General features: G+C 55.5%; 1 protein-coding gene across 1 annotated transcript in view; it reads right to left on the bottom strand.

The window, feature by feature from the left end:
• trappc14 (trafficking protein particle complex subunit 14) overlaps positions 1 to 26,845 on the bottom strand; it is a 64,442-nt gene that overhangs the window by 10,062 nt on the left and 27,535 nt on the right. The window contains 9 exon segments of the mRNA XM_072591457.1: positions 606 to 802; positions 2,351 to 2,505; positions 4,303 to 4,475; positions 9,947 to 10,029; positions 11,839 to 11,859; positions 11,861 to 11,987; positions 13,145 to 13,265; positions 16,431 to 16,517; positions 24,797 to 24,926. Coding sequence (XP_072447558.1) covers positions 606 to 802; positions 2,351 to 2,505; positions 4,303 to 4,475; positions 9,947 to 10,029; positions 11,839 to 11,859; positions 11,861 to 11,987; positions 13,145 to 13,265; positions 16,431 to 16,517; positions 24,797 to 24,926 — 1,094 coding nt within the window.

Below are 26,845 nucleotides of genomic sequence, written 5' to 3'. Positions count from 1 at the left end.
TCACAGGGATAGGGAGGGGGTGTAGGGGGAGGCAGGATATGGAGGGGGTGTAGGGGGTGACAGGGATAGGGAGGGGGTGTAGGGGGTGACAGGGATAGGGAGGGGGTGTAGGGGGTTCACAGGGATAGGGAGGGGGTGTAGGGGGTTCACAGGGATAGCGAGAGAGTGTAGGGGGTGACAGGGATAGCGAGAGGGCGTAGGGGGTGATAGGGATAGGGAGGGGGTGTAGGGGGGTGACAGGATATGGAGGGGGTGACAGGGATAGCGAGAGGGTTTAGGGGGTGACAGGGATAGGGATGGGGTGTACGGGGTGACACGTATAGGGAGGGGGTGTAGGGGGTGTAGGGGGTGCCAGGGATAGCGAGAGGGTGTAGGGGCTGACAGGGATATGGAGGGGGTGTAGGGGGTGGCAGGGATATGGAGGGGGTGTAGGGGGTGACAGGGATAGGGAGGGGGTGTAGGGGATTCACAGGGATAGCGAGAGGGTGTAGGGGGTTCACAGGGATATGGAGGGGGTGTAGAGGTTGGAGAATGAGCCCTCCCTGAGGCCCCGGGTGAACGAATCCCCCTCTCCCCCCACCCCCTCCCCCCCCCACCCCTGTTACCTGATGAGGTGGGTGCTCCGTGCTGGTTGCTGGTGGGAGAAGGACTGCGATCTGCCCAGGTTGGCCTGGTGCCGCTCCATCAGGTCCCGGACTGCGGGGCTGCTCGGGCTGTTCCTGCGGGAGACCGGCCGCGCCTCAGGGGGTGGGTTGGTCACACTTGCTGTGAACTGTAACTTCAACTTCATGTGTTGGCTCAACTGGACACGGGGAGGGGCACAGAGACGGGGGGGGGGGGGGTGAAGGGAGAGGGGGAGGGGGGCGAAGGGCGAAGGGGGAGGGGAGTGGGAGGGGAAGGGGGAGGGAGGTGGGGGTGGTGAAGGGAGAGGGGGGGTGAAGGGAGAGGGGGAGGGGGGTGGGGGGCGAAGGGGGAGGGGGGTGGGGGGGAGGGGAAGGGGGAGGGGGTGTGGGGGAAGGGGGAGGGAGGTGGGGGTGGTGAAGGGAGAGGGGGAGGGGGGGTGAAGGGAGAGGGGGGGGTGGGGGGAAGGGAGAGGGGGACGGGGGGAAGGGAGAGGGGGAGGGGGGTGAAGGGAGAGGGGGAGGGGGGTGAAGGGAGAGGGGGAGGGGGGTGAAGGGAGAGGGGGGGTGGGGGGAAGGGAGAGGGGGACGGGGGGAAGGGAGAGGGAGACGGGGGGGGGGGGGGAAGGGAGAGGGAGACGGGGAGAGGGGGGGAGGGAGACGGGGAGAGGGAGATGGGGTGAGGGGGGAGGGAGACGGGGAGAGGGGGGGAGGGAGGCAGGGAGGGGGGGAGGGAGGCGGGGGAGGGAGGCGGGGAGGCGGGGGGAGGGAGGAAACGAGAGAGACACATGGGGGAGAGTGAGAATGTCAAGGGAATAGGACAAGAGCACAAGCAAGAACAAACTTTAATATCTTGCCACTGATTGTGTTTCGAAACCTCCACCACTTCATAAAGACAGTCAGAGACACAGAGAGGAAATACAAGGTCATTATAATTCACAGCTGGCCTGGGATTAAATCGCATCAAACACGTGGGACAATCCCACCCTCGGGCAATTGTCCTGGTGGAGTTTGCACATTCTCCCCGTGTCTGTGTGGGTTTCCTCCGGGTGCTCCAGTTTCCTCCCACGATCCAAAGATGTGCAGATTAGGGTGGATTGGCCATGCTAAATTGTCCCATAGTGCCCAGGGATGTGCAGGTTAGGGTGGATTGGCCGTGCTAAATTGTCCCATAGTGCCCAGGGATGTGCAGGTTAGGGTGGATTGGCCGTGCTAAATTGTCCCATAGTGCCCAGGGATGTGCAGGTTAGGGGTGGATTGGCCATGCTAAATTGCCCCATAGTGCCCAGGGATGTGCAGTTTAGGGTGGATTGGCCGTGCTAAATTGTCCCATAGTGCCCAGGGATGTGCAGGTTAGGGTGGATTGGCCGTGCTAAATTGTCCCATAGTGCCCAGGGATGTGCAGGTTAGGGTGGTTTGGCCGGGCTAAATTGTCCCATAGTGCCCAGGGATGTGCAGGTTAGGGTGGTTTGGCCAGGCTAAATTGTCCCATAGTGCCCAGGGATGTGCAGGTTAGGGTGGATTGGCCGTGCTAAATTGTCCCATAGTGCCCAGGGATGTGCAGGTTAGGGGTGGATTGGCCATGCTAAATTGCCCCATAGTGCCCAGGGATGTGCAGTTTAGGGTGGATTGGCCGTGCTAAATTGTCCCATAGTGCCCAGGGTGAGTTAGGCATGGGAGACTGTCCTTACAGACAGTGGGACGATGTGTTTTGGCCGTGTCCCCTTTACCTCGAAAAGGCCGGCACGCAGCACCTGGAACGCGACTGTGTACGTCACTGAGCTGCCTTTCTTGCAGTAGCCCAAGTGGTTGAGGGGTGTGTGGCACACCACGGAGTTGGCGGTGGTCTCAGCAGCTCGGAGATCCTCCTCTGACAGCTTCTTTCCTGTCAAGGGAGATGGAGACAGGGAGAGAGGATGACTCTCAACACGAAGGGCTGAGGGAAGTGAACAGCAGCTCCCAGTGTCTCAGCCATGACGCAAGTTTACCACATTTCAAACCCACCACAACAACAACATATACGGCAGGAGCAAAGGGTGGGCGTGTCGCTGCTGATTGGCCATGGCGTTACTATGGAGAAAGGTTCAACAGCATTCCTCTCCCTCTTCACCAACTGCCAGGCTCTGCCTTCATCCACAGGTGGTAAACAAACGCAGCGATATTATTGCACACGCTTGGCCACTCCGGCTTCACTACAACCAGTGTGCTGCCTGAAAGATCACAGGACTGGTGCAGTAGGTAGCCATTCGGCCCATCGTTGCCGAGCAGTAACTGTCTCGCCTTCTCCCTGGACGGACCTCCCTTTGAGGTAGCTGCCGGGCTCTCTCCGGGAAACCTTAATGGAACCTGCCCCCACCACACCCTCTGACAGAGCGCTCCAGACCCCATTTAGTTTCCCCTTCTTTACTGGTTTATTTTCAAAGAGCACAAAACTATTAGGAGCAGGAGGGGGCCATTCAGCCCCTTGAACCTTCTGCCCCATTCAACATGCTCGATATCAGCCTCAACTCCACAACCCATTAAACATCAATCATCTAGCTCCTCACATTTCCTCCCTGCGCTTCGGTTTTTAACTTCCAGACACTGGCACATCCATTGCTGCAACAGGATTTGTTTCCTTTCTTCTGTCCCTGTCCCTTGGAGCCCAGGAGGGTGAACCCTTCCATTGTTCAATCTCTCCCATCTTTCACCCCCTCCTTCCCGTTTGATCCTCACTCGATTGTTCGAATCCGACGGCATCTCAACACCTTTGGGGTGGCACGGTGGCTCAGTGGTTAGTGCGGCTGCCTCACGGCGCCAGGGACCCGGGTTCAATCCCACCCTCGGGTGACTGTTTGTGTGGAGTTTACACGTTCTCCCTGAGTCTGTGTGGGTTTCCTCCGGTTTCCTCCCACAGTCCAAAGATGTGCAGATTAGGCTGGATTGGCCGTGCTAAATTACCCATAGTGCCCAGGGATGTGTAGGTCAGGGTGGATTGGCCGTGCTAAATTGTCCCATAGTGCCCAGGGATGTGTAGGTCAGGGTGGATTGGCCGTGCTAAATTGTCCCATAGTGCCCAGGGATGTGCAGGTTAGGGTGGATTGGCCGTGCTAAATTGTCCCATAGTGCACAGGGATGTGCGGGTTAGGGTGGATTGGCCGTGCTAAATTGTCCCATAGTGCCCAGGGATGTGCAGGTTAGGGTGGATTGGCCGTGCTAAATTGTCCCATAGTGTCCAGGGATGTGCAGGTTAGGTCAGGGATAAATGTAGAGTAATAGGGTTGGGGAATGGGTCTGGGTGGGATACTCTGACCTGTTGGGCTGAAGGGTCTCTTTCCACGCTGTCGGGATTCTATGAATCCATGTCCCAGTCACAGACCTGAAACCTTAACCCCATTTCTCCTTCCCTCTGCAGGTTAGGGTGGATTGGTCATGCTAAATTGCCCATAGTGTTAGGTGCATTAGTCGGGGGGGGAGTGGGTCACTCTTTGGAGGGTCGGTGTGGCCTGGTTAGGCCGGAGGGCCTGTTTCCACACTGTAGGGAATCTAATCCAATCTTGGCACAGGCTACATCGGAACCATTGCTGCTGTCTGCTCTCGTTCCATTTCTCCCCTGATCGCCGGGAGAGTAGGATGCCGGATTCGGAGCGTCCGAGAGGCTGGTACAAGGTACACAGAGCGTCCCACCCTGTCACTCACTCACCAGCCTGTGAGCTGAGGGCACTCTCTGGAGTCCACACCAGCCGCACAGCCAGGAAGTCTTGCAGGTTGTTCAGGAGTGTGTACTTGACCGTGAATCGCTTGTACAGGGAGACGGGAGACTCACACGAAGCCATCATCACAAACTTGGGGCGGTTCAGCTGAATGTTCGGTAGCCTGAAGTGGGGGAAGGAGAAAGGGCATCAGACGGGGAGAGAGAGAGAGAGAGAGAGAGGGAGGGAGAGAGAGAGAGAGAGAGAGAGATGCTCCCGAACCGCTGCAAATTATTTCGGCTTTGTACCACCCCAAACCGAGCTGACCGTACTCAAAAAGAGAACGGGTTTACACGCAAATCTGGAGTCTGCCATTCAGCCCCTCTAATCTCCTTCACTGTTCAATCAGGTTAATCTGACTGCAACCTCAAATCCACAGCCCTGGGAACATTTCAGCGCTCCACGCTGAGCAGGAATCCTACGGACTGCAGCCTTTAAAACAAACAATTCCTCCACCTTCTCAGGAATTGGCTCCCAACGCTCTCAACCCTCAAGTTCTGAGCGAGGGTCCCTCGACCCGAAACCTCAACTCTGATTTCTCTCCAGGCCCTGCTGAGATTTTCCAGCCATTCCTGCTTTTGTCACCGCTTTACAGCATCAGCAGTCCTTTCGGATTTTAGAAACAAAATTCTCGTCTTCGTTTTAAGCGGGTGACACCCGATATTTAAGCAGTGACCCTTCGTGTAATTATGCAGCAAGGATGTCAAAGATCAAGGGAGCATCTAATGAATGGCTTTAAGGTAATTAAAGGACTCAACAGGGTATACAGAGGAAATGTCTTTCCTTTGGTGCAGAAAGGGCTCAGCATATTTACTTCACTCAGATATGGGTGGCTGGGTCAGTCCTTAATTGCCCCCTTGAGAAGGTGGGTGTAAGCTGCCTTCTTGACCCACTGCAGTCCACCTTCGGGAGGGAGTTCCGGGAATCTTACCCAGCGACAGCGAAGTAACAGCAATAGAATTCCCAGTCAGGATGGTGAGTGGCTCAGAGGGGAACCTGCAGCGGGGTGGCGTTCCCGTGTATCTGCTGCCCTTGTCCTTCCACAGGGCGGAGGTTGTGGCTTTGGAAGGTGCTGCCTGAGGATCTTCGGTGAGTTCCTGCAGTGCGTCTTGTAGATGGTGCACACCGCTGCTACTGAGGGTCAGGAGGCGAGTTACTCGCTGCAGGATTCTGACCTCCTCTTGGAGCCACACAAAGTGAGGGAGAAATCTAGAAAGCTTGCCCTTTCAAAAAAGGGTGTCAAAAGCCTTGTATGGGAGTGAGCATTGATTATATATTTCACATGTGGGTTTCACGTTATTTTGTTTGGGGGAGGAGGGGTGTTGTTATGGAATGGAAGCATGTTGGAATATAATAGCAGCGATGTGCTTCTGCAACTTTATAAAGCTCTGGTTAGGCCCCATTTAGAATACGGTGTCCAGTTTTGGGCCCCACACCTCAGGAAGGACATAGTGTCACTGGAGCGTGTCCAGTGGAGATTCACACGGATGATCCCTGGAATGGTAGGTCTAACATACGAGGAATGGCTGAGGATCCTGGGATTGTATTCATTAGAGTTTAGAAGGTTGAGGGGAGATCTAATAGAAACTTACACGATAATGCGTGGTTTAGGAAGGATGGACGCTGGGAAATTGTTTCTGTCAGGCGGGGATACTAGGACCCGTGGGCACAGCCTTCGAATTAGAGGGGATCAATTTAGAACGGAAACGAGGGAGGTACTTCTTCAGCCAGAGAGTGGTGGGCCTGTGGAATCCATTGTCACAGAGAACAGTGGAGGAGGTTAAATGTCTTCAAGGCAGAGATTGATAACTCCTTGCAAGATTAAGAATTTAAGGGCTACGGGGAGAGTGCGTCTAAGTGGCAGTGAAATGCCCATCAGCCATGATTAAACGGCGGAGTGGACTCGATGGGCTGAATGGCCTCATTTGCTCTCCTATTTCCTACGGTCTTATAGATGGAGCTAAGCTTCCTGAATGCCCTGCAGTGCTTCACAAACAGTTAATGCCTTTGGAATGCTCCACGAGTAAACCCATGGGGTGCCCAGCACATATTCGATGGGCTGCGATTTGCCTGTTGGGCCACCAAGCTAAATACTGGGCAGACAGTACTCTGTTCCCCTGGGCAGTGTTGCTGAACAAAGACCTTGGAGCGCAGGTTCATAGCTCCTTGAAAGTGGACTCACAGCATCGTGAAGCCAGCGCTTGGTACGCTCTCCATTATTGGTCAGCACATTGAGTACAGGAGTTGGGAGGTCATGTTGGGGCTGTACAGGACACTTTTGGAATACTGCTGTATCTGGTCTCCCTGCTGTGGGGGAGATGCTGTGAAACTTGAAAGGGTTCCGAAAAAAACTGAAAAGCATATTGTCAAGGTTGGAGGGTTTGAACGACAGGGAGAGGCTGAACAGGCTGGGGCTGTTTTCCCTGGAGCGTCGGAGGCTGAGGGGTGACCTTATTGAGGTTTACAAAATCATGAGGGGCATGGATAGGATAAATAGGCAAAGTCTTTTCCCTGGGGTCGGGGAGTCCAGAACTAGAGGGGCATAGGTTTAGGGTGAGAGGGGAAAGATTTAAAAGGGACATGAGGGGTAACTTTTTCACACAGAGGGTGGTACGTGTATGGAATGAGCTGCCAGAGGAAGTGGTGGAGGCTGGTACAATGACAGCATTTAAAAGGTATCTAGATTAGGGTATAATCTAGTCCCATTTGCCAGCACTTGGCCCATATCCCTCTAAACCCCAAATAGGAAGGTTGGATGAAGTGCTGTAAAATGGGACTAGATTAGGTTAGGACGAGTTGGGCTGAAGGGTCTGTTTCCGTGCTGTACATCTCTATGACTCTTAGCTTTTGTCTTGTTCCCCCCATCGAAACTCAATACCAACCACAGCTGCAAATCTGTGATCAGCCACAGGGTGGTGCACTTTAACCATGTCATAGCACCGAAGCTCCTCTGAACAGAACAAGCAAAAAGTCTCTTAACTAAAACCAGGAACTGGGGATGCTGAAGGCCTGAAACAAGGGCAGAAGGTGCTCTGCAAACCCATCTGCGGAGAGAGAGAAAGCAGAGCTCATGTTTCAGGTCCACTCACCTTTTTTTTTCCCCAGAACCCTCCAGTTCTGGCAGCGGGTCGCTGGAACCGAAGCGTTGCCCGCTTTCTCTCCACGGACGCTGCCAGACTGCGCTGAGTTTCTCCAGCGACTCCTGCTTGTTGTGGTTGAGATGGAGGTCACTGTTGTGGACCAGTCCTGCAAATACTGCGGCTGATGGAGCAGCTCAGAAGTTGGGAATAGCAGCAGCGAGCAACTCCCCTCCTGACTACCCTCCCCCCCCCCCGCCCCGAAGCCTGTCCCACCATCAACAAGGCACAGGTCAGGAGGGTGAGGGAATACTCCCCCCCACTTGCCCCTGGATGGGGGCAGCTCCGACAACACTCGAGAAAGCTCAACACCATCCTGGATAAAGCAACACCCCCCCCCCCCCCCCCCGCTTGATCGGCACCACATCCCCTCCCTCCCCCACCGATACTGAATAACAGCAGTGTGTACCATCTACAAGATACACTGCAGCAATTCACCAAAGATCCATCCAAACCCACGATTGCTTCCATCTAGAAGGACGAGGGGCAGCAGACACACGGGAACACCACCCCCTTTGCAAGTTCCCCTCTCCTTATCCCAACTTGGAAATATATCGGCCGTTCCCTCAGTGTCTCTGGGTCAGAATCCTGGAGCTCCCTCCCTCCCTAACGGAGTTAAGTGGGTGTCCCTACACCACACGGTGTTGCGGTGGCTCAAGTAAGCAGCTCACTCCCCCCCCCCCCCCCATCTTCTAAAGGGGCAACTAGGGACGGGGCAATAAACCGTTAGCCTTGCCAACGACCCCCCACCACTGACTGAGGAAATGTCCTTGCCGCATTTTTAAAATTAAACCCAATGGCAGGGAGTGGACAGGACGGGCAGGGTTTCCCAAGTCTTTCTGACAGGACCATGACCCACTGCAGTGTGCAGCCACTGACCACATAACCACAGAGTAAATTAAGCTGCGTGCCCTTTATTGCAAGGGGATTGCAGTCCAGAGATGGAGGGCTGCCTGAGGTGAGATCACAGAACATTACAGCGCAATACAGGCCCTTCGGCCCTCGATGTTGCACCGCTCTGTGGAACCAATCTGAAGCCCATCTCACCTACACTATTCCATTCTCATCCATATGTCTATCCAATGACCATTTAAATGCCCTTAAAGTTGGCGAGTCTACTACTGTTGCAGGCAGTTCATTCCACACCCTTACTACTCTCTGAGTAAAGAAAACTACCTCTGACAGCTGCCCTGTATCTATCACCCCTCCGCATTCAATATGGAACGCTGTGTGCAGCTGTGCAACCCAGGAAGGGTTGACTTGCAGTGGAAATGGCACAGCACTAAGGTTCACTAGATCGGTTCCTGCTGAGAGGATGCTGTGGCTTTAAGAGGTTATTTTGTTCCTGGTTTTCTTTTCCCGAAGAGATGGGTCGTAAGGCGCAGGTGTTTGAGCTCTCTCTCAGAAAGTAAACAGCTTGAGGTTTTTCTTTTGCTTCTCCCCCCCCACCAAGTTGGAACAATAGAGACAGCCTGGCTGGGTGTGGGCAGCTCTCTCAGACCAGCCGTTCTAGCTTTATTGCAGTTTTTAGGTTTAGCTTTGAGCAGAAGCCTTTGGAGTCTCAGAGTTGCAAGCTTCAGTGAATGTCTCCTGGCTGATACCCTCTCTGAACTTTCTCAGGATGATTTCCTCCTGGATTGGAGAACTGCATGTGAGAATCTGTGCCTGAATTTTCTTTGCTAAGGGGTTTATGGGATGTTACTGCATTGGAACAGTTAATTAGTAATAGATATTGTTTCTATTACTCTACTAAGTTCTCCAACAGAGTTCACTTATTCTAAATTCCTCTGTTTGGTAGTACGTTAGTTACAGAGTTTCAATAAATTGTTTTGATTAATGGCAAGTAGTTCGACCAGTCACACTGCATGAGACACATCTGTCTTTGAAAATAACAACAGGTTATGGTCTAGACTATTTTCTAAGATGTTATTGAGGGGCTCTGCTCTGGTCCATAACACCGGGAGGTTTGGGGAGCCGAGTAATTTGGTGATATCACTGAAAGATCGTAAAGGGGTTTGACAGGGTCAACAACACAGAGATTGTTTCCACTGGTCGGGCAACCTAAAATCCAGGCCCCAACCTCAGAACAAAAAGGTCTGAGTGTTGAGACTGGGATGAAGAGAAATATTGTCACTCAGAGGGAGGCAAACCTTTGGAATTCTCTCCCTCAGAAGGCCGTGGGCACTTCATCGCCGCATATATTTAAGGCTGGGATTGACAGACTGCGGGTCTCTCCGGGAATCCAGGGACGAGCAGATAGGAGAGTGGATTCACAGCCCTCGCATTGGACAGTGGAACAGTATCAATGGGCCAAATGATCTACTCCTATTCCTGTCTCCTGCTTATATTTAAAATGTTGACATGGTGACAAAACAATAGATCATTAAACGTGCCTGGTGGTGCACAGGAGTCGCCAAGTGAAGGAAGACGGATTGTGACAGCAGTGGTCAATACTCACCTATAATGGGTGTAGATCTTGTTGTCTGGGGGCAGGTTAGCTGTGGACCAGCACACTATCGCAGTCAGTGGCACCTCCAGACCCTAATCAGGGTTTAAAAGGGACACAGCAAAGGAATAAATTATTGCCCTCGAAGGTGACATTACAATGCGAGCCCGCATCCAGGACCCCTCCGACAGCAAAACCGAATGTTATTCAGCATCTACATTGTTAAATACACACCCAGACAGAGCAAAGGTCAATCAGTCTCAGACTGACCAGTCATTCTAGCAGGAGGAGGCGGCCAGCTCGTCAATCAGACCAGCTCCCCACCCGACACACACACACATACACACAAAGTCACACTGACACCATTTCTCTCTCTATCTCTCACACACGATGCAAAAGAACATTAATATTGGACACTGACGGCATTTTTCCCTCTCTCACATACACACACACACACAGTCACGGTGCATAAAATGTCAATATTAGACACTGACATGATTTCTCTCTCTCTCTCTCTCTCTCACACACACACACACACACGATGCACAGAATGCCAAAATGAGGCACTGTCACCATTTCTCTCTCTCTCTCCCACACACACACACGATGTATATAGAATGCCAATATTAGATACTGGTACTATTTCTTCCTCTCTCACACACTCACACACAAAGCACAGAATGTCAATATTAGATACTGACACCATTTTTTTCTCTCTCTCTCTCTCTCTCTCTCTCACACACACACACACACACACACGATGCATACAGAACGTCAATATTAGGCACTGACACCATTTCTCCCCCTCTCACACAGAGTGTGAACACCATCAGGTCATGTGATGCCCGAGCACAGCTAAAGGAAGCAAGTTAAAACCCACAGCCAAATGAGGATCGAACTGAAGCACAACAAACCTCCATGGTTTTTTTTTAACAGTAACTGTCCCACATGGCGACTGAACACTCAGAGACACACTCTGAAACTGACTCCCTTAACCTCTGAACCAACGCAAATCTAACACAGATACACATTTTTTTCTGAAGTGATTTAAAGTAAGGCAGGCCTGTAAGACCTAGATCACAGATAGACTATACACCTCAGCCCACACCATACAGATTGTAGCTCACCACCCTCTCTCAGGGGCAATTTAAAATGGACAGCAAACAGTGGTTTCACATCACGAGGACGCTTACTAATGGAATTGTGGAACATGTCTGAGGGACTGAGGCTTCCACCTATTCTGATGTCTCACAGCACCAAGGACCCGGGTTCGATTCCACCTTCGGGCGGCTGTCTGTGTGGAGTTTGCACATTCTCCCCTTATCTGCATGGATTTCTTCCCACAGTCCAAAGATGTGCAGGTTAGGGTGGATTGGCCGTGCTAAATTGTCCCATAGTGCCCAGGGATGTGCAGGTTAGGGTGGATTGGCCGTGCTAAATTGTCCCATAGTGCCCAGGGATGTGCAGGTTAGGGTGGATTGGCCGTGCTAAATTGTCCCATAGTGCCCAGGGATGTGCAGGTTAGAGTGGATTGGCCGTGCTAGATTGTCCCATAGTGCCCAGGGATGTGCAGGTTAGGGTGGATTGGCCGTGCTGAATTGTCCCATAGTGCCCAGGGATGTGCAGGTTAGGTGGATTGGCCGTGCTGAATTGTCCCATAGTGCCCAGGGATGTGCAGGTTAGGGTGGATTGGCCGTGCTAAATTGTCCCATAGTGCCCAGGGATGTGCAGGTTAGGGTGGATTGACCAAGGTAAATGCAGGGTAACACAGGGACAGTGTTGGGGAGGTGGGTTTGTGTGAATGAGTGCGACACTCTTTCCAGGGTCGGCACACACCCAATGGGCCAAACAGCCCCTTTCCGCAGCGTAGGAAGTCCCCAATGGTCTGACAGTGGGCAGCCTACCTCCTTGGTGTCCGGCTGTGGCCCTCTCATTGACCTGGAGCTGGAAGAGGAAGGCCTGCTCCTCCAGGGCACTGAGCTTCGTCGGGAGGCGGCTGGAGTTACCACTCATCCTGCAGAAGGATGCCACGCACACGTCTCCCGACTGGTGGCTGTCGGCAGGCGAGGGCGGGGTGGGGAGAGAGAAAACCAACAGCAGAGAAACCATCAGCACAGAGTCTGACACGGAGTACCACCAACCGACACTTCGACAGGCAGAGTTACACCCCTCCCTCCCTCCCTTTCTCCCCAGGGCACACGATCCAACAGTGGCACGAGAACAGGCCCAAGGAGCAGCAGAGGGAGGTTCATCCAGGACGGTATTGAAGGGTTAGGGTGTTAAAAAGAGGGAAGGAGAGCCGGAGGGATTTAGGAAGCTGAAGGGACAAGCTGCTGACAGGGCAGCGATTGGAATCGAGGATGGGCAAGAAGTTGGAATGCACGATTCCAGAATCTGAAAGCCGGCCGCACTGTCAGATCGGGAGCCCGCATACATCAGTGACGACAGAAAATGGGCAGCAGCAAACACACCAGGCTACAGGGCAGCTGAGCTCGCTCCTCCTCCATTACAGACACGGTTCACCCCCCCCTACCATCCCCCCCCCACCCCACCTCAGGGTTCAGGAAAGATTTACAAGGATGTTGCCAGGGTTGGAGGGTTTGAGCTACAGGGAGGGGCTGAACAGGCTGGGGCTGTTTTCCCTGGAGCATCGGAGGCTGAGGGGTGACCTTATAGAGGTTTACAAAATTATAAGGGGCATGGATAGGGTAAATAGACAAAGTCTTTTCCCTGGGGTGGGGGAGTCCAGAACTAGAGGGGCATAGGTTTAAGGTGAGAGGGGAAAGATATAAAAGGGACCTAAGGGGCAACTTTTTCACCCAGAGGGTGGTGCATGTATGGAATGAGCTGCCAGAGGATGTGGTGGAGGGTGGTACAATTACAACATTTAAGACGCATTTGGATGGGTATATGAATAGGAAGGGTTTGGAGGGATATGGACCGGGTGCTGGCAGGGGGGATGAGATTGGGTTGGGATATCTGGTCGGCATGGACGGGTTGGGCCGAAGGGTCTGTTTCCGCACTGTACGTTTCTATGACAAGCACCAGCCCAGCAAATACCTGACCCCTGATCAGTTTGAGAATTCTTCATTCACCCCACGGTCCAGCCACTCAAGTGTGAACCAATTGTCAGAGGTGCCACCAACCCACCCATTCCTCCAGCCCCTTGTAAATCCCAGGAAGAGAAAACAGACGAGGAGCCGTTCTCACCAGACGTTGTCCACGAGCAGCACCGAACCGTCGGGCATCATGGGCAGGTAGCTGGCGTTAAAGTTTGGCAAAATCCGGACATCCTGAATGGAGAGTTCCTCCTGAGAGGAGGTGTTTAACACTGTCGGAGGGGGAGGGAGGAAGAGAAAGCAGCCATTTCACCATCGGGCTGAGACATGACAGCACTGCTGCTGCGCGGAGAGCACCCCACCCCAGTCACTCGCGTCACAAAGGGGAGCTGCTGCAGGAGGCCATTCGGCCCCTTTACAGCCTGCTCCACCTGGGCCTCGGCGTACCCTCGACATCCAAATATTGACCCAGAAGTGACAGAGCCATGAGGGGTGGAGAACTCAGAGACCCTCCGCGGGAAGAGATCAGACGTCATCCGGGTCCCCAAACGGCCCAGCACTTACCCCGAGGATGCGCGCCCCACACACAGCCCCCCGCTCAGCTCTAGACACATCCCCCACCCCCAAACCCCAGTAAAGGGGAGCAGCCTCTCACAGCCCTGAACTCGGAAGGATTTGTGTATCTTTCTCTGAACCTGGAAGCAGTTACTTCGCGCGTTGGTCAGATCCGGGGACGGTGAGAACTCTGTTCTGACCTCAGTTGTGACAGAGTGGAGGGGGGGGGGGGGAAAGAGAGCTGGGTACGGGTCAGGAATAAGACACACAGCGTGACCCGAATCTCCAACTGAGCGTGGCAACTCGCTGAACTGAGCTGGAGTCGAATTAGGTGGGACCACACAATCTCGGTCAATAGATGTGGAGCTGGAAAAGCACAGCTGGTCAGACAGCGTCTGGAGAGCAGGTTTGGGCCCGAGACCCTTTGTCAGGCCTGGGGAGGGTGTGGGGAGCCCAGCAGTAAATACAGAGGAACCTGGATTATACACATGGCACAGGGCGGGCAGTATTCCATTGGGTTAATCGAATGCTGGATAACATAGTCAGCCAAGCTTCGGGACTTCGCGATCCTGTTCGGATAATCCGAAATTTGGTTAATGGAATGCTGGATAATCGAGGTTCCCTCTGTGGTGGGTGGGCAGATGAGGCGGTGGTGGGTGGATGCAGGGTGGGGTTATTGTGATTGGTCACTGGGAAGGCTGGAGTGGATAGGTGAGTAGGAAGGTGGACAGGTTAGGTCAGGTCAGCTCAGCTCAGGGAGGCGAGGGCTGGATGGGGGATGGAGGGATTTTGAAGCTGCTGAAGGCAGGGTCTCAGGCCTGGAACGCTGACGTTCCCGATCCGCGGATGCTGTCTGACCAGCTGTGTTCCTCCAGCTCCACATCTACCTACTCTGGCCAGGAGCGTCTGCAGCCCTTACTGACTCCACGTTGCACTCCCTAGAGTTGTGTAACCTAGAATTTAGGAAGGTCAGGGGGTGACTTGATCAAAGGTTTTGAAGATATTCAGGTGAACGGAATGGCTGGATGGAAATAAAAAACTAGCTGTGTGGGTTTGAAAAGGCTGTGGCTGGGGACAGATTCCAAACCTTCGAGGCAGACCTTTCAGGAGTGAGAAATCAGAAAACAAAGGAGGGTGTGTACGGAGATAAGGAGAAACATCTTCAGCCAGAGAGTGGAATTCACTGCCACTGAAGGCTGTGGAGGGCAGGTCATTGAGTATATTACAGACTGAGATAGATAGGTTCTTGAGTACCAGAGGGATCAAGGGTTACAGGGAGAAAGTGGGAGAATGGGGTTGAGAAACCTATCAGCCATGATTGAGGGGCGGAGCAGACTTGATGGGCTGAATGGCCTAGTTTCTGCTCCTGTGTCTTATAGTTAGAGGCTTGGCGATGTTTTCTGCAAATGGCACTAAATGCTGGATCTATGGTTGATGTCAAACCTGAGGCTGACAAAGTTTTATTGCTAATTGTAGGGACGGGGACCAAGACGAGTACGTGGGGTTAGGTTGCGCATTGACCTGGCTCCAAACGAATGCCAAGTTAGGCTGGAGGGGACGAACAGATTCCACCGTTCTGTTCTTCATGCCCTGCAGCATTCCCTGGCTTCTCTGAGAGCGCTGACCTCAAACTGGAAATCATTGCATGGATGATGAGATAAAGGAGGTGAACACTCGCAATACCGGACTGCCGGTCCAATGACAGCAGGGCGCCTGGCAGTTAGTGACGGCTTTTGGCTTGCTTTGCGCTAACCCCTTGACCCCGCACCAAATAAGTGGCTGTTGGAGCTGCCTTCGTTCAGGTGAGAGGGCTGAGGTAAATGACCGTGTTCATGACTGAGGTATTGTTAGGGAGTGGCTGGGTTAGCAGCTGAGGAGAACAGCAGAGAAGCATCGAAGGACAAGTCAGAGGTTTCGAGTCCAGGGGTAGGAAGGTGTTGTAGTAGTTATACATGGCCTCAGTGAGGCCACCTCTAGAATACTGTGTGCAGTTTTGGTCACCTTTTCTGAGGAAGGGTGCTCTTTCTCCCGAGGGAGTGCAGCGGAGGTTTCTCAAGCTGATACCAGGGATGGCGGGACTGACGTATGAGGAGAGATTGACGAGGTTAGGATTGTTTTTGCTGGAGTTCAGACGAGTTGGGGGGGGGGGGGGGGGGGGGGGGGGGGGGGGGGAAATCTCATAGAGACTTTTGAAATCCTAACAGATGCAGGGAGGATGTTCCCGATGGTGGGTGTATCAGGAGCCAGGGGATCACAGTCCGAGGATTCGGTGGGGGGCGGAGGGGGGGGACCATTTAGGATGGAGATGAGGAGATATTTCTTCACCCAAAGAGTGACGAGCCTGTGGAATTCATGACTGCAGGAAGAAGTTGATGCCAAAACACTGAATGCATTCAACGGGCAGCTGGATATAGCACTTGGGGCGAATGGGATCAAAGGTTATGGGGAGAAAACAAGATTATGCTACTGAGTTGGACGATCAGTCGCGGTGGTGATAAATCGAGGAGCAAGGCCGAATGTCTGCCTCTTGCTCCTAATCTTCTATGTTTCTATATCGGACCTCGGTGATTGGCAGGGATGTAAAGGAGTGGGAACCTTGACGCTCTGGTCCAAATACTGAATACTCAATGTCAGATTCAGGACGTATTAAATAGAAGGACCAATTCAGTCCTCTGACCACGTTCTGAAGGTCATAGCAGAGAAACCAGGGCACAGCAAGGTGATGTTTGAAACGCTGAATGCTTCCAATGGATTTGGTCCTAGCAGTGTGGAAGATAATGTCTGTGGCATCTCGGCACCGAGACTGCCCTTGGCCGGCGTTCAAGGGGATGTTCCTGCAAAGCTGGACCAACAAACCCTGCAGAGTGGACTGACGCTGTTACCTTTCAGAACAGTCAGCTGTTTCCCCGAGATGTTAAGTTGTCGACACTTCACCGTTGGAGGCGGCAGCACCGTCAGCAACGTACTCACTGCAGGCAGAGAAAACGGAGAACATGAAGGGTTCCCCCACCATCCAGCATATCGACACCTCTCGCCAACTCGAAAGCTCCTGTTAGACCTACTTGACAATCTCAGCTTCAAGCTCACAGTTTCCTGACCTCTCCTCACAGCTGAACACCCTCGTGCCTGGTAAACTTCCTCTGTTACCCTAAGGCTTCACAGCTGCCCGGAAAGTGAGAGGTTCAGAACTGACCCACAGCTGAGGTCCAGACACAGCATTCAGCAAAGCTTTCCACAATCTCTCCCGCTGTTTCTGCTCTTTCCCTGTTTGGTTATAGCTGGGGAAAACAATGACAGACTTCAGTTCTATTTGCCTTGCTCTTGTCTGAACATGTGCAAGAATGAGAAATCTCAAAGCAAGCCATAATTCAGCCGCTTCCTTATCCTCCTGCATTGTTCGAAATCTTTGAGCACCTTTCTACTGGGTGCAGGTTGTAAAACTGTCTCCTATGGTCACCACTCTAAAGTTCTGTATGGCCAAGTGGGCAGGTCAACTAACAAACCACTGGAAATGGAGAGATGAAGGGTAATAGAAATGTAGGTGAGGGTACTGGGGCATACAGATGGACCAGGGGCAGAGGGAGGCAAAGTAGCGTATTCTATTGTGTGCAGGTTTGATTAGATTACTTATAGTGTGGAAACAGGCCCTTCGGCCCAACAAGTCCACACCGCCCCGCCGAAGCACAACCCACCCATTCCCCTACATTTACCCCTTACCTAACACTACGGGCAATTTAGCCTGGCCAATTCACCTGACCTGCACATTTTTGGACTGTGGGAGGAAACCGGAGCACCCGGAGGAAACCCACGCAGACACGGGGAGAACGTGCAGGTCTCCTAGTCTGAGGAAGGACATTCTCACTGCTGAGGGAGTCCAGTGAAGGTTCTCCAGATTGATTCCCGGGATGGCGGGACTGACATATGAGGAAAGGCCGGATCAACTGGGCTTGTACTCGCTGGAATTTAGAAGGATGGGGGGGGGTTTCTCATAGAGCCGTATAAAATCCAGAGGGAACGGACAGGCGAGATGCAGGAAGAACACTCCGATGTAGGGGGATGACCCGAACTGGGGGGGGGGGTCAAAGTCCAGGAATAAGGGATAAGGTCATTCAGGACGGAGATGGTGAAGAGTTTCTTCACTCTCAGTGTTGGGAACCTGTGGAATTCTCTCCCACAGGAAGTTGATGGGGCTAGTTCACTAGAAATAATCAAGAGGGAGCTGGACGGGGCAATTACAGCTAAAGGGATCACGGAGGGATCACAGAGGGATCACAGAGGGATCACGGGAATGGGATACTGAGATTGCATGATCAGCCACGATTATATTGAATGGTGGGGCAGGCTCGAAGGGCCTGAACTGTGCTGTAATGTTCTAAGTTGGAGGTTCCTGCTCCTTTTTCTATGTTTCTACAGAAAGGTGGGCATGAGTAAAGATAGGCTCATGTTCAGGGGCAAGTAGGTCAATGGAAGAATATTTGTAACACACCCTCCTTAATAACAGCTGAGTCTGACAATTGATGTACTTGTGACTCGGCCGAGCTTTCCCACCCACCGTCCCCCCTCCCCCAACACTCAGACACAGACAGACACACACACACACACAGACAGACAGACACATACAGACGCACAATTTGAATTCCAAACAGAATAGCAGACACCTTTTCCAGTTCTGAGCATGAAACTCTCCAGTTACACCCGTTATGTTTGCACTGAGCAAATCAGCACTTGTCACTCGGGACATTCAGGAAACAGGCAGTTTACACAAGGTGCTGCCTGGCAGCATCCGATGCTGCTCTGCAATCAGGATCGGGGCTCAGTACGCACTTCACCGATTCTGCGGGAGCTCACAGCAGGACAATTCACAAGGATACAGAGCAGCACAAAAGGCCACTGACTTTACCGTCTCACCGCGCCTTCCCCCTTTACCGTCTCACCGCGCCTTCCCCCTTTACCGTCTGGCCCCACCTTCCCCCCCTTTACCGTCTCTCCCCGCCTTCCCCCTTTACCGTCTCTCCCTGCCTTCCCCCTTTACCGTCAGGCCCCACCTTCCCCCCCTTTACCGTCTCTCCCCACCTTCCCCCCCTTTACCGTCTCTCCCCGCCTTCCCCCTTTACCGTCTCTCCCTGCCTTCCCCCTTTACCGTCAGGCCCCACCTTCCCCCCCTTTACCGTCTGGCCCCACCTTCCCCCCCTTTACCGTCTGGCCCCACCTTCCCCCCCTTTACCGTCTCTCCCCACCTTCCCCCCTTTACCGTCTCTCCCCGCCTTCCCCCTTTACCGTCTCTCCCCGCCTTCCCCCTTTACCGTCTCTCCCCGCCTTCCCCCGTTACCGTCTCTCCCCGCCTTCCCCCCCTTTACCATCTGGCCCCACCTTCCCCCCCCTTTACCGTCTCTCCCCGCCTTCCCCCCTTTACCGTCTCTCCTCACCTTCCCCCTTTACCGTCTCTCCCCGCCTTCCCCCTTTACCATCTCTCCCCGCCTCCCCCCCCTTTACCGTCTGGCCCCACCTTCCCCCTTTACCGTCAGACCCCACCTTCCCCCCCTTTACCGTCTGGCCCCACCTTCCCCCCCTTTACCGTCTCTCCCCGCCTTCCCCCCTTTACCGCCTCGCCCCCACCTTCCCCATTTACCGTCTCGCCCCCACCTTCCCCCTTTACCGTCTCGCCCCGCCTTACCCCTTTACCGTCTCACCCCGCCTTCCCCCTTTACCGTCTCTCCCCGCCTTCCCCCCCTTTACCGTCTCACCCCGCCTTCCCCCTTTACCGTCTCTCCCCGCCTTCCCCCCCTTTACCGTCTGGCCCCACCTTCCCCCCCTTTACCGTCTCTCCCCGCCTTCCCCCCTTTACCGTCTCACCCCGCCTTCCCCCTTTACCGTCTCTCCCCGCCTTCCCCCCTTTACCGTCTCACCCCGCCTTCCCCCCTTTACCGTCTCTCCCCGCCTTCCCCCCCTTTACCGTCTGGCCCCACCTTCCCCCCCTTTACCGTCTCTCCCCACCTTCCCCCCCTTTACCGTCTGGCCCCACCTTCCCCCCATTACCATCTGGCCCCGCCTTGCCCCCTTTACCGTCTCGCCCCGCCTTCCCCCATACCGTCTCGCCCCACCCCCCCCTTTACCGTCTCGCCCCCACCTTCCCCCCTTTACCGTCTCGCCTCACCTTCCCCCTTTACCGTCTCGCCCCGCCTTCCCCCTATACCGTCTCGCCCCACCCCCCCCTTTACCGTCTCGCCCCCACCTTCCCCCCTTTACCGTCTCGCCCCGCCTTCCCCCTTTACCGTCTCGCCCCGCCTTCCCCCTTTAGCGTCTCGCCTCACCTTCCCCCTTTAGCGTCTCGCCCCGCCTTCCCCCTATACCGTCTCGACCCACCCCCCCTTTACCGTTTCACCCCACCTTCCCCCCTTTACCGTCTCGCCCCACCTTCCCCCCTTTACCGTCTCGCCCGACCTTCCCCTTTACCGTCTCGCCCCGCCCACCCCCATTACCGTCTCGCCCCACCTGCCCCCTTTACCGTCTCGCCCCACCTTCCCCCCTTTACCGTCTCGCACAACCTTCCCCCTTTACCGTCTCGCCCCGCCTTCCCCCCTTACCGTCTCTCCCCACCCCCCCCTTACCATCTCTCCCCACCCCCCCTTTACCGTCTCGCCCCACCTTCCCCCTTTACCGTCTCGCCCCACCTTCCCCCCTTTACCGTCTCGCCCAGCCTTCCCCCTTTACCGTCTCGCCCAGCCTTCCCCCTTTACCGCCTCGCCCCGCCTTCCCCCTTTAACGTCTCGCCCCACCTGCCCCTTTTACCGTCTCGCCCCACCTTCCCCCCTTTACCATCTCGCCCCACCTTCCCCCTTTACCGTCTCTCCCCACCCCCCCTTTACCGTCTCGCACCACCTTCCCCCTTTACCGTCTCGCCCCACCTTCCCCCTTTACCGTCTCGCCCCGCCTTCCCCCTTTACCGTCTCGCCCCGCCTTCCCCCTTTACCGTCTCGCCCCGCCTTCCCCCTTTAGCGTCTCGCCTCACCTTCCCCCATACCGTCTCGCCCCACCTGCCCCCTTTACCGTCTCGCCCCCACCTTCCCCCCTTTACCGTCTCGCCCCGCCTTCCCCCTTTACCGTCTCGCCCCGCCTTCCCCCTTTACCGTCTCGCCCCGCCCCCCCTTTACCGTCTCGCCTCACCTTCCCCCTTTACCGTCTTGCCACGTCCCCCCAATTACCGTCTCGCCCCGCCCCCCCCTTTACAGGCTCGCCCCACCTGCCCCCTTTACCGTCTCTCCCCGCCTTCCCCCCTTACCGTCTCGCCTCACCTTCCCCCCTTACCGTCTCTCCCCACCCCCCCTTTACCGTCTCGCCCCACCTTCCCCCTTTACCGTCTCGCCCCACCTTCCCCCCTTTACCGTCTCGCCCCTTTACCGTCTCGCCCAGCCTTCCCCCTTTACCGTCTCGCCCAGCCTTCCCCCTTTACCGCCTCGCCCTACCTGCCCCCCTTTAACGTCTCGCCCCACCTGCCCCTTTTACCGTCTCGCCCCACCTTCCCCCCTTTACCATCTCGCCCCGCCTTCCCCCCTTACCGTCTCTCCCCACCCCCCCTTTACCGTCTAGCACCACCTTCCCCCTTTACCGTCTCGCCCCACCTTCCCCACTTTACCGTCTCACCCCTTTACCGTATCGCCCCGCCTTCCCCCTTTACCGTCTCGCCCAGCCTTCCCCCTTTACCGCCTCGCCCCCCCCTTCCCCCTTTACCGCTCGCCCCACCTTCCCCCTTTACTGTCTCGCCCCACCTTCCACCCTTTACCGTCTCGCCCCTTTACCGTCTCGCCCCGTCTTCCCCCTTTACCGTCTCTCCCCGCCTTCCCCCCTTTACCGTCTCGCCCCGCCTTCCCCCCTTTACCATCTCGCCCCGCCTCCCCCCTTTACCGTCTCTCCCCGCCTCCCCCCTTTACCGTCTCGCCCCGCCTTCCCCCTTTACCGTCTCGCCCCCGCCTTCCCCCTTTACCGTCTCGCCCGATCTTCCCCTTTACCGTCTCGCCCCGCCCCCCCCCCCTTTACCGTCTCGCCTCACCTTCCCCCTTTACCGTCTCGCCCCGCCCCCCTCCCTTACAGGCTCACCCCGCCTTCCCCCTTTACCGTCTCGCCCTACCTGCCCCCCTTTAACGTCTCGCCCCACCTGCCCCCTTTACCGTCTCGCCCCACCTTCCCCCCCCCCCTTTACCGTCTCGCCCCACCTTCCCCCCTTACTGTCTCTCCCCACCCCCCCTTTACCGTCTCGCACCACCTTCCCCCTTTACCGTCTCGCCCCAACTTCCGCCCTTCACCGTCTCGCCCAGCCGTCCCCCCTTACTGTCTCGCCCAGCCTTCCCCCTTTACCGTCTCACCCCGTCTTCCCCCTTTACCGTCTCGCCCAGCCTTCCCCCTTTACCGCCTAGCCCCGTCTTCCCCCTTTACCGCCTAGCCCCGTCTTCCCCCTTTACCGTCTCGCCCCGCCTTCCCCCTTTACGGCCTCGCCCCACCTTCCCCCCTTTACTGTCTCGCCCCTTTACTGTCTCGCCCCTTTACCGTCTCTCCCCGCCTTCCCCCTTTACCGTCTCGCCCCGCCTTCCCCCTTTACGGCCTCGCCCCGCCTTCCCCCTTTACGGCCTCGCCCCGACTTCCCCCTTTACGGCCTCGCCCCGCCTTCCCCCCTTTACCGTCTCGCCCCGCCTTCCCCCTTTACCGTCTCGCCCCGCCTTCCCCCTTTACCGTCTCGCCCCGCCTTCCCCCTTTACCGTCTCGCCCCACCTTCCCCCCTTTACCGTCTCTCCCTACCTTCCCCCTTTACCGTCTCGCCCCGCCTTCCCCCTTTACAGGCTCGCCCCACCTTCCCCCTTTACCGTCTCGCCCCGCCTTCCCCCCTTTACCGTCTCGCCCCGCCTTCCCCCCTTACCGTCTCTCCCCACCCCCCCCTTTACCGTCTCGCACCACCTTCCCCCTTTACCGTCTCGCCCCGCCTTCCCCCTTTACCGTCTCGCCCCGCCTTCCCCCCTTACCGTCTCTCCCCACCCCCCCCTTACCGTCTCTCCCCACCCCCCCTTTACCGTCTCGCCCCACCATCCCCCTTTACCGTCTCGCCCCACCTTCCCCCCTTTACCGTCTCGCCCCTTTACCGTCTCGCCCAGCCTTCCCCCTTTACCGTCTCGCCCAGCCTTCCCCCTTTACCGCCTCGCCCCGCCTTCCCCCTTTACCGTCTCGCCCTACCTGCCCCCCTTTAACGTCTCGCCCCACCTGCCCCTTTTACCGTCTCACCCCACCTTCCCCCCTTTACCATCTCGCCCCGCCTTCCCCCCTTACCGTCTCTCCCCACCCCCCCTTTACCGTCTCGCACCACCTTCCCCCTTTACCGTCTCGCCCCACCTTCCCCACTTTACCGTCTCACCCCTTTACTGTATCGCCCAGCCTTCCCCCTTTACCGTCTCGCCCAGCCTTCCCCCTTTACCGCCTCGCCCCGCCTTCCCCCTTTACCGCTCGCCCCCACCTTCCCCCTTTACTGTCTCGCCCCACCTTCCACCCTTTACCGTCTCGCCCCTTTACCGTCTCGCCCCGCCTTCCCCCTTTACCGTCTCGCCCCGCCTTCCCCCTTTACCGTCTCGCCCCGCCTTCCCCCTTTACCGTCTCGCCCCGCCTTCCCCCTTTACTGTCTCGCCCCGCCTTCCCCCTTTACCGTCTCGCCCCGCCTTCCCCCTTTACCGTCTCTCCCCGCCTTCCCCCTTTACCGTCTCGCCTCACCTTCCCCCTTTACCGTCTCGCCCCCGCCTTCCCCCTTTACCGTCTCGCCCCGCCTTCCCCCCTTTACCGTCTCGCCCCGCCTTCCCCCCTTTACCGTCTCACCCCGCCTCCCCCCTTTACCGTCTCTCCCCGCCTTCCCCTTTACCGTCTTTCCCCGCCTCCCCCCTTTACCGTCTCACCCCGCCTTCCCCCTTTACCGTCACACCCCACCTTCCCCCCCTTTACCGTCTCGCCCGATCTTCCCCTTTACCGTCTCGCCCCGCCCCCCCCTTTACCGTCTCGCCTCACCTTCCCCCTTTACCGTCTCGCCCCGCCCCCCCCTTACAGGCTCACCCCGCCTTCCCCCTTTACCGTCTCGCCCCGCCCCCCCTCCCTTACAGGCTCACCCCGCCTTCCCCCTTTACCGTCTCGCCCCACCTTCCCCCCTTTACCGTCTCGCCCCACCTTCCCCCCTTACTGTCTCGCCCCACCTTCCCCCCTTACTGTCTCGCCCCACCCCCCCCTTTACCGTCTCGCACCACCTTCCCCCTTTACCGTCTCGCCCCAACTTCCCCCCTTTACCGTCTCGCCCAGCCGTCCCCCCTTACTGTCTCGCCCAGCCTTCCCCCTTTACCGTCTCACCCCGCCTTCCCCCCTTTACCGCCTAGCCCCGTATTCCCCCTTTACCGTCTCGCCCCGCCTTCCCCCTTTACGGCCTCGCCCCACCTTCCCCCCTTTACTGTCTCGCCCCTTTACCATCTCGCCCCTTTACCGTCTCTCCCCGCCTTCCCCCTTTACCGTCTCGCCCCGCCTTCCCCCTTTACGGCCTCGCCCCGACTTCCCCCTTTACGGCCTCGCCCCACCTTCCCCCTTTACGGCCTCGCCCCACCTTCCCCCTTTACCGTCTCTCCCTACCTTCCCCCTTTACCGTCTCTCCCCGCCTTCCCCCTTTACCGTCTCTCCCCGCCTTTCCCCCTTTACCGTCTCGCCCCGCCTTCCCCCTTTACCGTCTCGCCCCGCCTACCCCCTTTACCGTCTCGCCCCGCCTTCCCCCTTTACCGTCTCGCCCCGCCTTCCCCCTTTACCGTCTCGCCCCGCCTTCCCCCTTTACCGTCTCGCCCCACCTTCCCCCCTTTACTGTCTCGCCCCGCCTTCCCCCTTTACCGTCTCGCCCCGCCCCCCCTTTACCGTTTTGTCCCATCCCCCTTTACCGTCTCGCCCCGCCCCCCCTTTACCGTTTTGTCCCATCCCCCTTTACCGTATCGCCCTCCCCTTTACTGTCTCGCCCTGCCCCCCCTTTACCGTCTCACCCCGCCCCGCCCCCTTTACCGTCTCGCCCCCCCCTTTACCGTTTTGTCCCATCCCCCTTTACCGTATCGCCCCCCCCTTTATCATCTCACCCTGCCCCCCCTTTACCGTCTCGCCCCGCCCCGCCCCCCTCCCCCTTTACCACCTCGCCCTGCCGTCCCTTTTACCCCATTTTACGGTGTTATATGGTCGCTCCAGCAGCCGTTAGACATACCTTGAGCTTTGAAGCCGCTCTGATCTTCCCGGAAGGTTTGGGAGGGGCTCCGGTTCTGCAGGATAGTCAGGTAACCGTGCTCCCTCACCTCGGCTTTCTCCCGGTCTCTCTTCCACACCGTCACAATGATCTGCAACCGAGGAGATGCTTCAGTGAGGCTGCAGCACTTCACAGGAGCGAATGTCACAGCAGCAACACGGAGGGTGTGGGGAGAGAACCAGGAGGGCAGCAGAGATGGACGAGAGATATGTGTGTGTGGGAGAGAGTGTGAAAGGGAGAGGGCAACAGGAATGGAGAGGGGAGTGAGAGGGAGAGAGGGCAACAGATGGCGGGGGGGGGCAAAGAGGAGAGTGGGGGGGGAGGGAAGAGGAGTGGGAGAGAGGAGAAGGGAAGCGAGGGAGGGGAAGGGAAGAGAGGGGGGAAGTGGGAGAGAGGGGAAGGGAAGCAGTTGGGGGTGAAGAGAAAGAGGAGCAAGGGGGGTGGGGGGAGATGGGGAGTGTGAGAGAGAGGGAAGGGGAACGAGAGAGCATTTTCCCCTGACAGGGAATGAAAACTCAGGAGGAAGGAAGACATCAGGCAAGTGTAAGTTGTTTATTCATAGAAACCAGTTAAAGCCAGGGAGAGAGAGGGCCAAAAGGATCTTCCTTGACTCATGCCTCAAGGTACGAACTCAGTTATTTGCTTCATCTTTGGCTCAGATCAGAAGATAGATTAATGACACATTCTAACTTGTACATTAAAAAGCAGTATTTTTATACATTTGTGTATGACAATAATCACACACAATGTGGTTACAGCCCTTGCCTCCTAATCCATGTACCAGATCATGTAAAACACTGAATCAATGATGGGCGTCTCTATGGGCAGCCTCGTGACCTCATGGTGTTTAACAGGCAATATAACCTCGAGGCCTTGGGATCTTTCTATGCATCTAAATCATTCATATTCCAATGTTAAATGCGACACTTCTTCAGACCTTTCAGGCTGGCTTTATCTGTACAGACTATTGGAATTGTTATTTATTAGTTCTCATGTCCTGTCTTTATCAAATTCAGTTATTCCTCATATTTCCCACTGACCTAATTATATGTAAAAATACAAAAGACAGTTAGTTTTAGCTAGTTGCTCTAAGATTTGTAACACTGACTTCTGTTACAAAGTTAGTTATAAAGTGTTAAAGTCACAGAACTAACTCTACTTCAGCAGTTTGTGGTTAATGGGCTGTGAACAATCTGACTTGATCAGAGTGGTGCTGGAAAAGCACAGCAGGTCAGGCAGCATCCGAGGAGCAGGAAAATCAACGTTTCGGGCAGGGGCCCTTCATCAGGATTTCATACGAAAGGTTCCTGCCTGAAATGGCGATTTTCCTGCTCCTTGGAAGCTGCCTGACCTGCTGTGCTTTTCCAGCACCACGCTAACCTTGACTCTAATCTCCAGCATCTGCAGCCCTCACTTTCGCCCAACAATCTGATTTGTTCAGCATATAAAAAAAGCCATTTTCCTAAAGCTAGTTAACTTCACATCTGGATCAAAATGCTTTTTCTTTAACACTTTTACTAAGCGTTGGTAAGATGTATATATTTTATGTTGAAACCTACCTCCATGAATCTTTAACTAGAACCTATTGATTTTTAACGTTCTGAGTCACTCTAAAGAAATACTATAACTTTAGCTGTCATTTTGAGGGAGTGAATCTTACATGTGTTCATCCATTTACTGGGACAATTATTCTTTCATTACAGAAGGTTGGGGTTGGTCGCTTGTCTGTATAACACATTGCTGTTATCCAAAACTGCTCAGCATGGTGTACTTATGGTCGTGGAGTGGTACTGTTCAAAGTTGTTATTGTTTTCTTTAATTAAAGACTGGAACAGACTGTTACTCTTGTTTATCTCCCCTCAGCCATCTTGTGTTTTAATTCGAAGGTAGGCTGCCTCTCTTTTGTCTGTCGGCCATTTTGTATGGGCCACTCTATTGTGGACTGGTATAGACCAGACCTACAACCAGCCCCTGAACAGTGGTGGTGGGGGGGATACATTTTTGAGGAGT

Source organism: Chiloscyllium punctatum, chromosome 21, assembly GCF_047496795.1.
Source record: "Chiloscyllium punctatum isolate Juve2018m chromosome 21, sChiPun1.3, whole genome shotgun sequence".
NCBI classification, from domain to species: Eukaryota; Metazoa; Chordata; class Chondrichthyes; order Orectolobiformes; family Hemiscylliidae; genus Chiloscyllium; species Chiloscyllium punctatum.
Note: the sequence above shows the minus strand (reverse complement) of the source record. Positions and strands in the feature narration are given on the sequence as shown.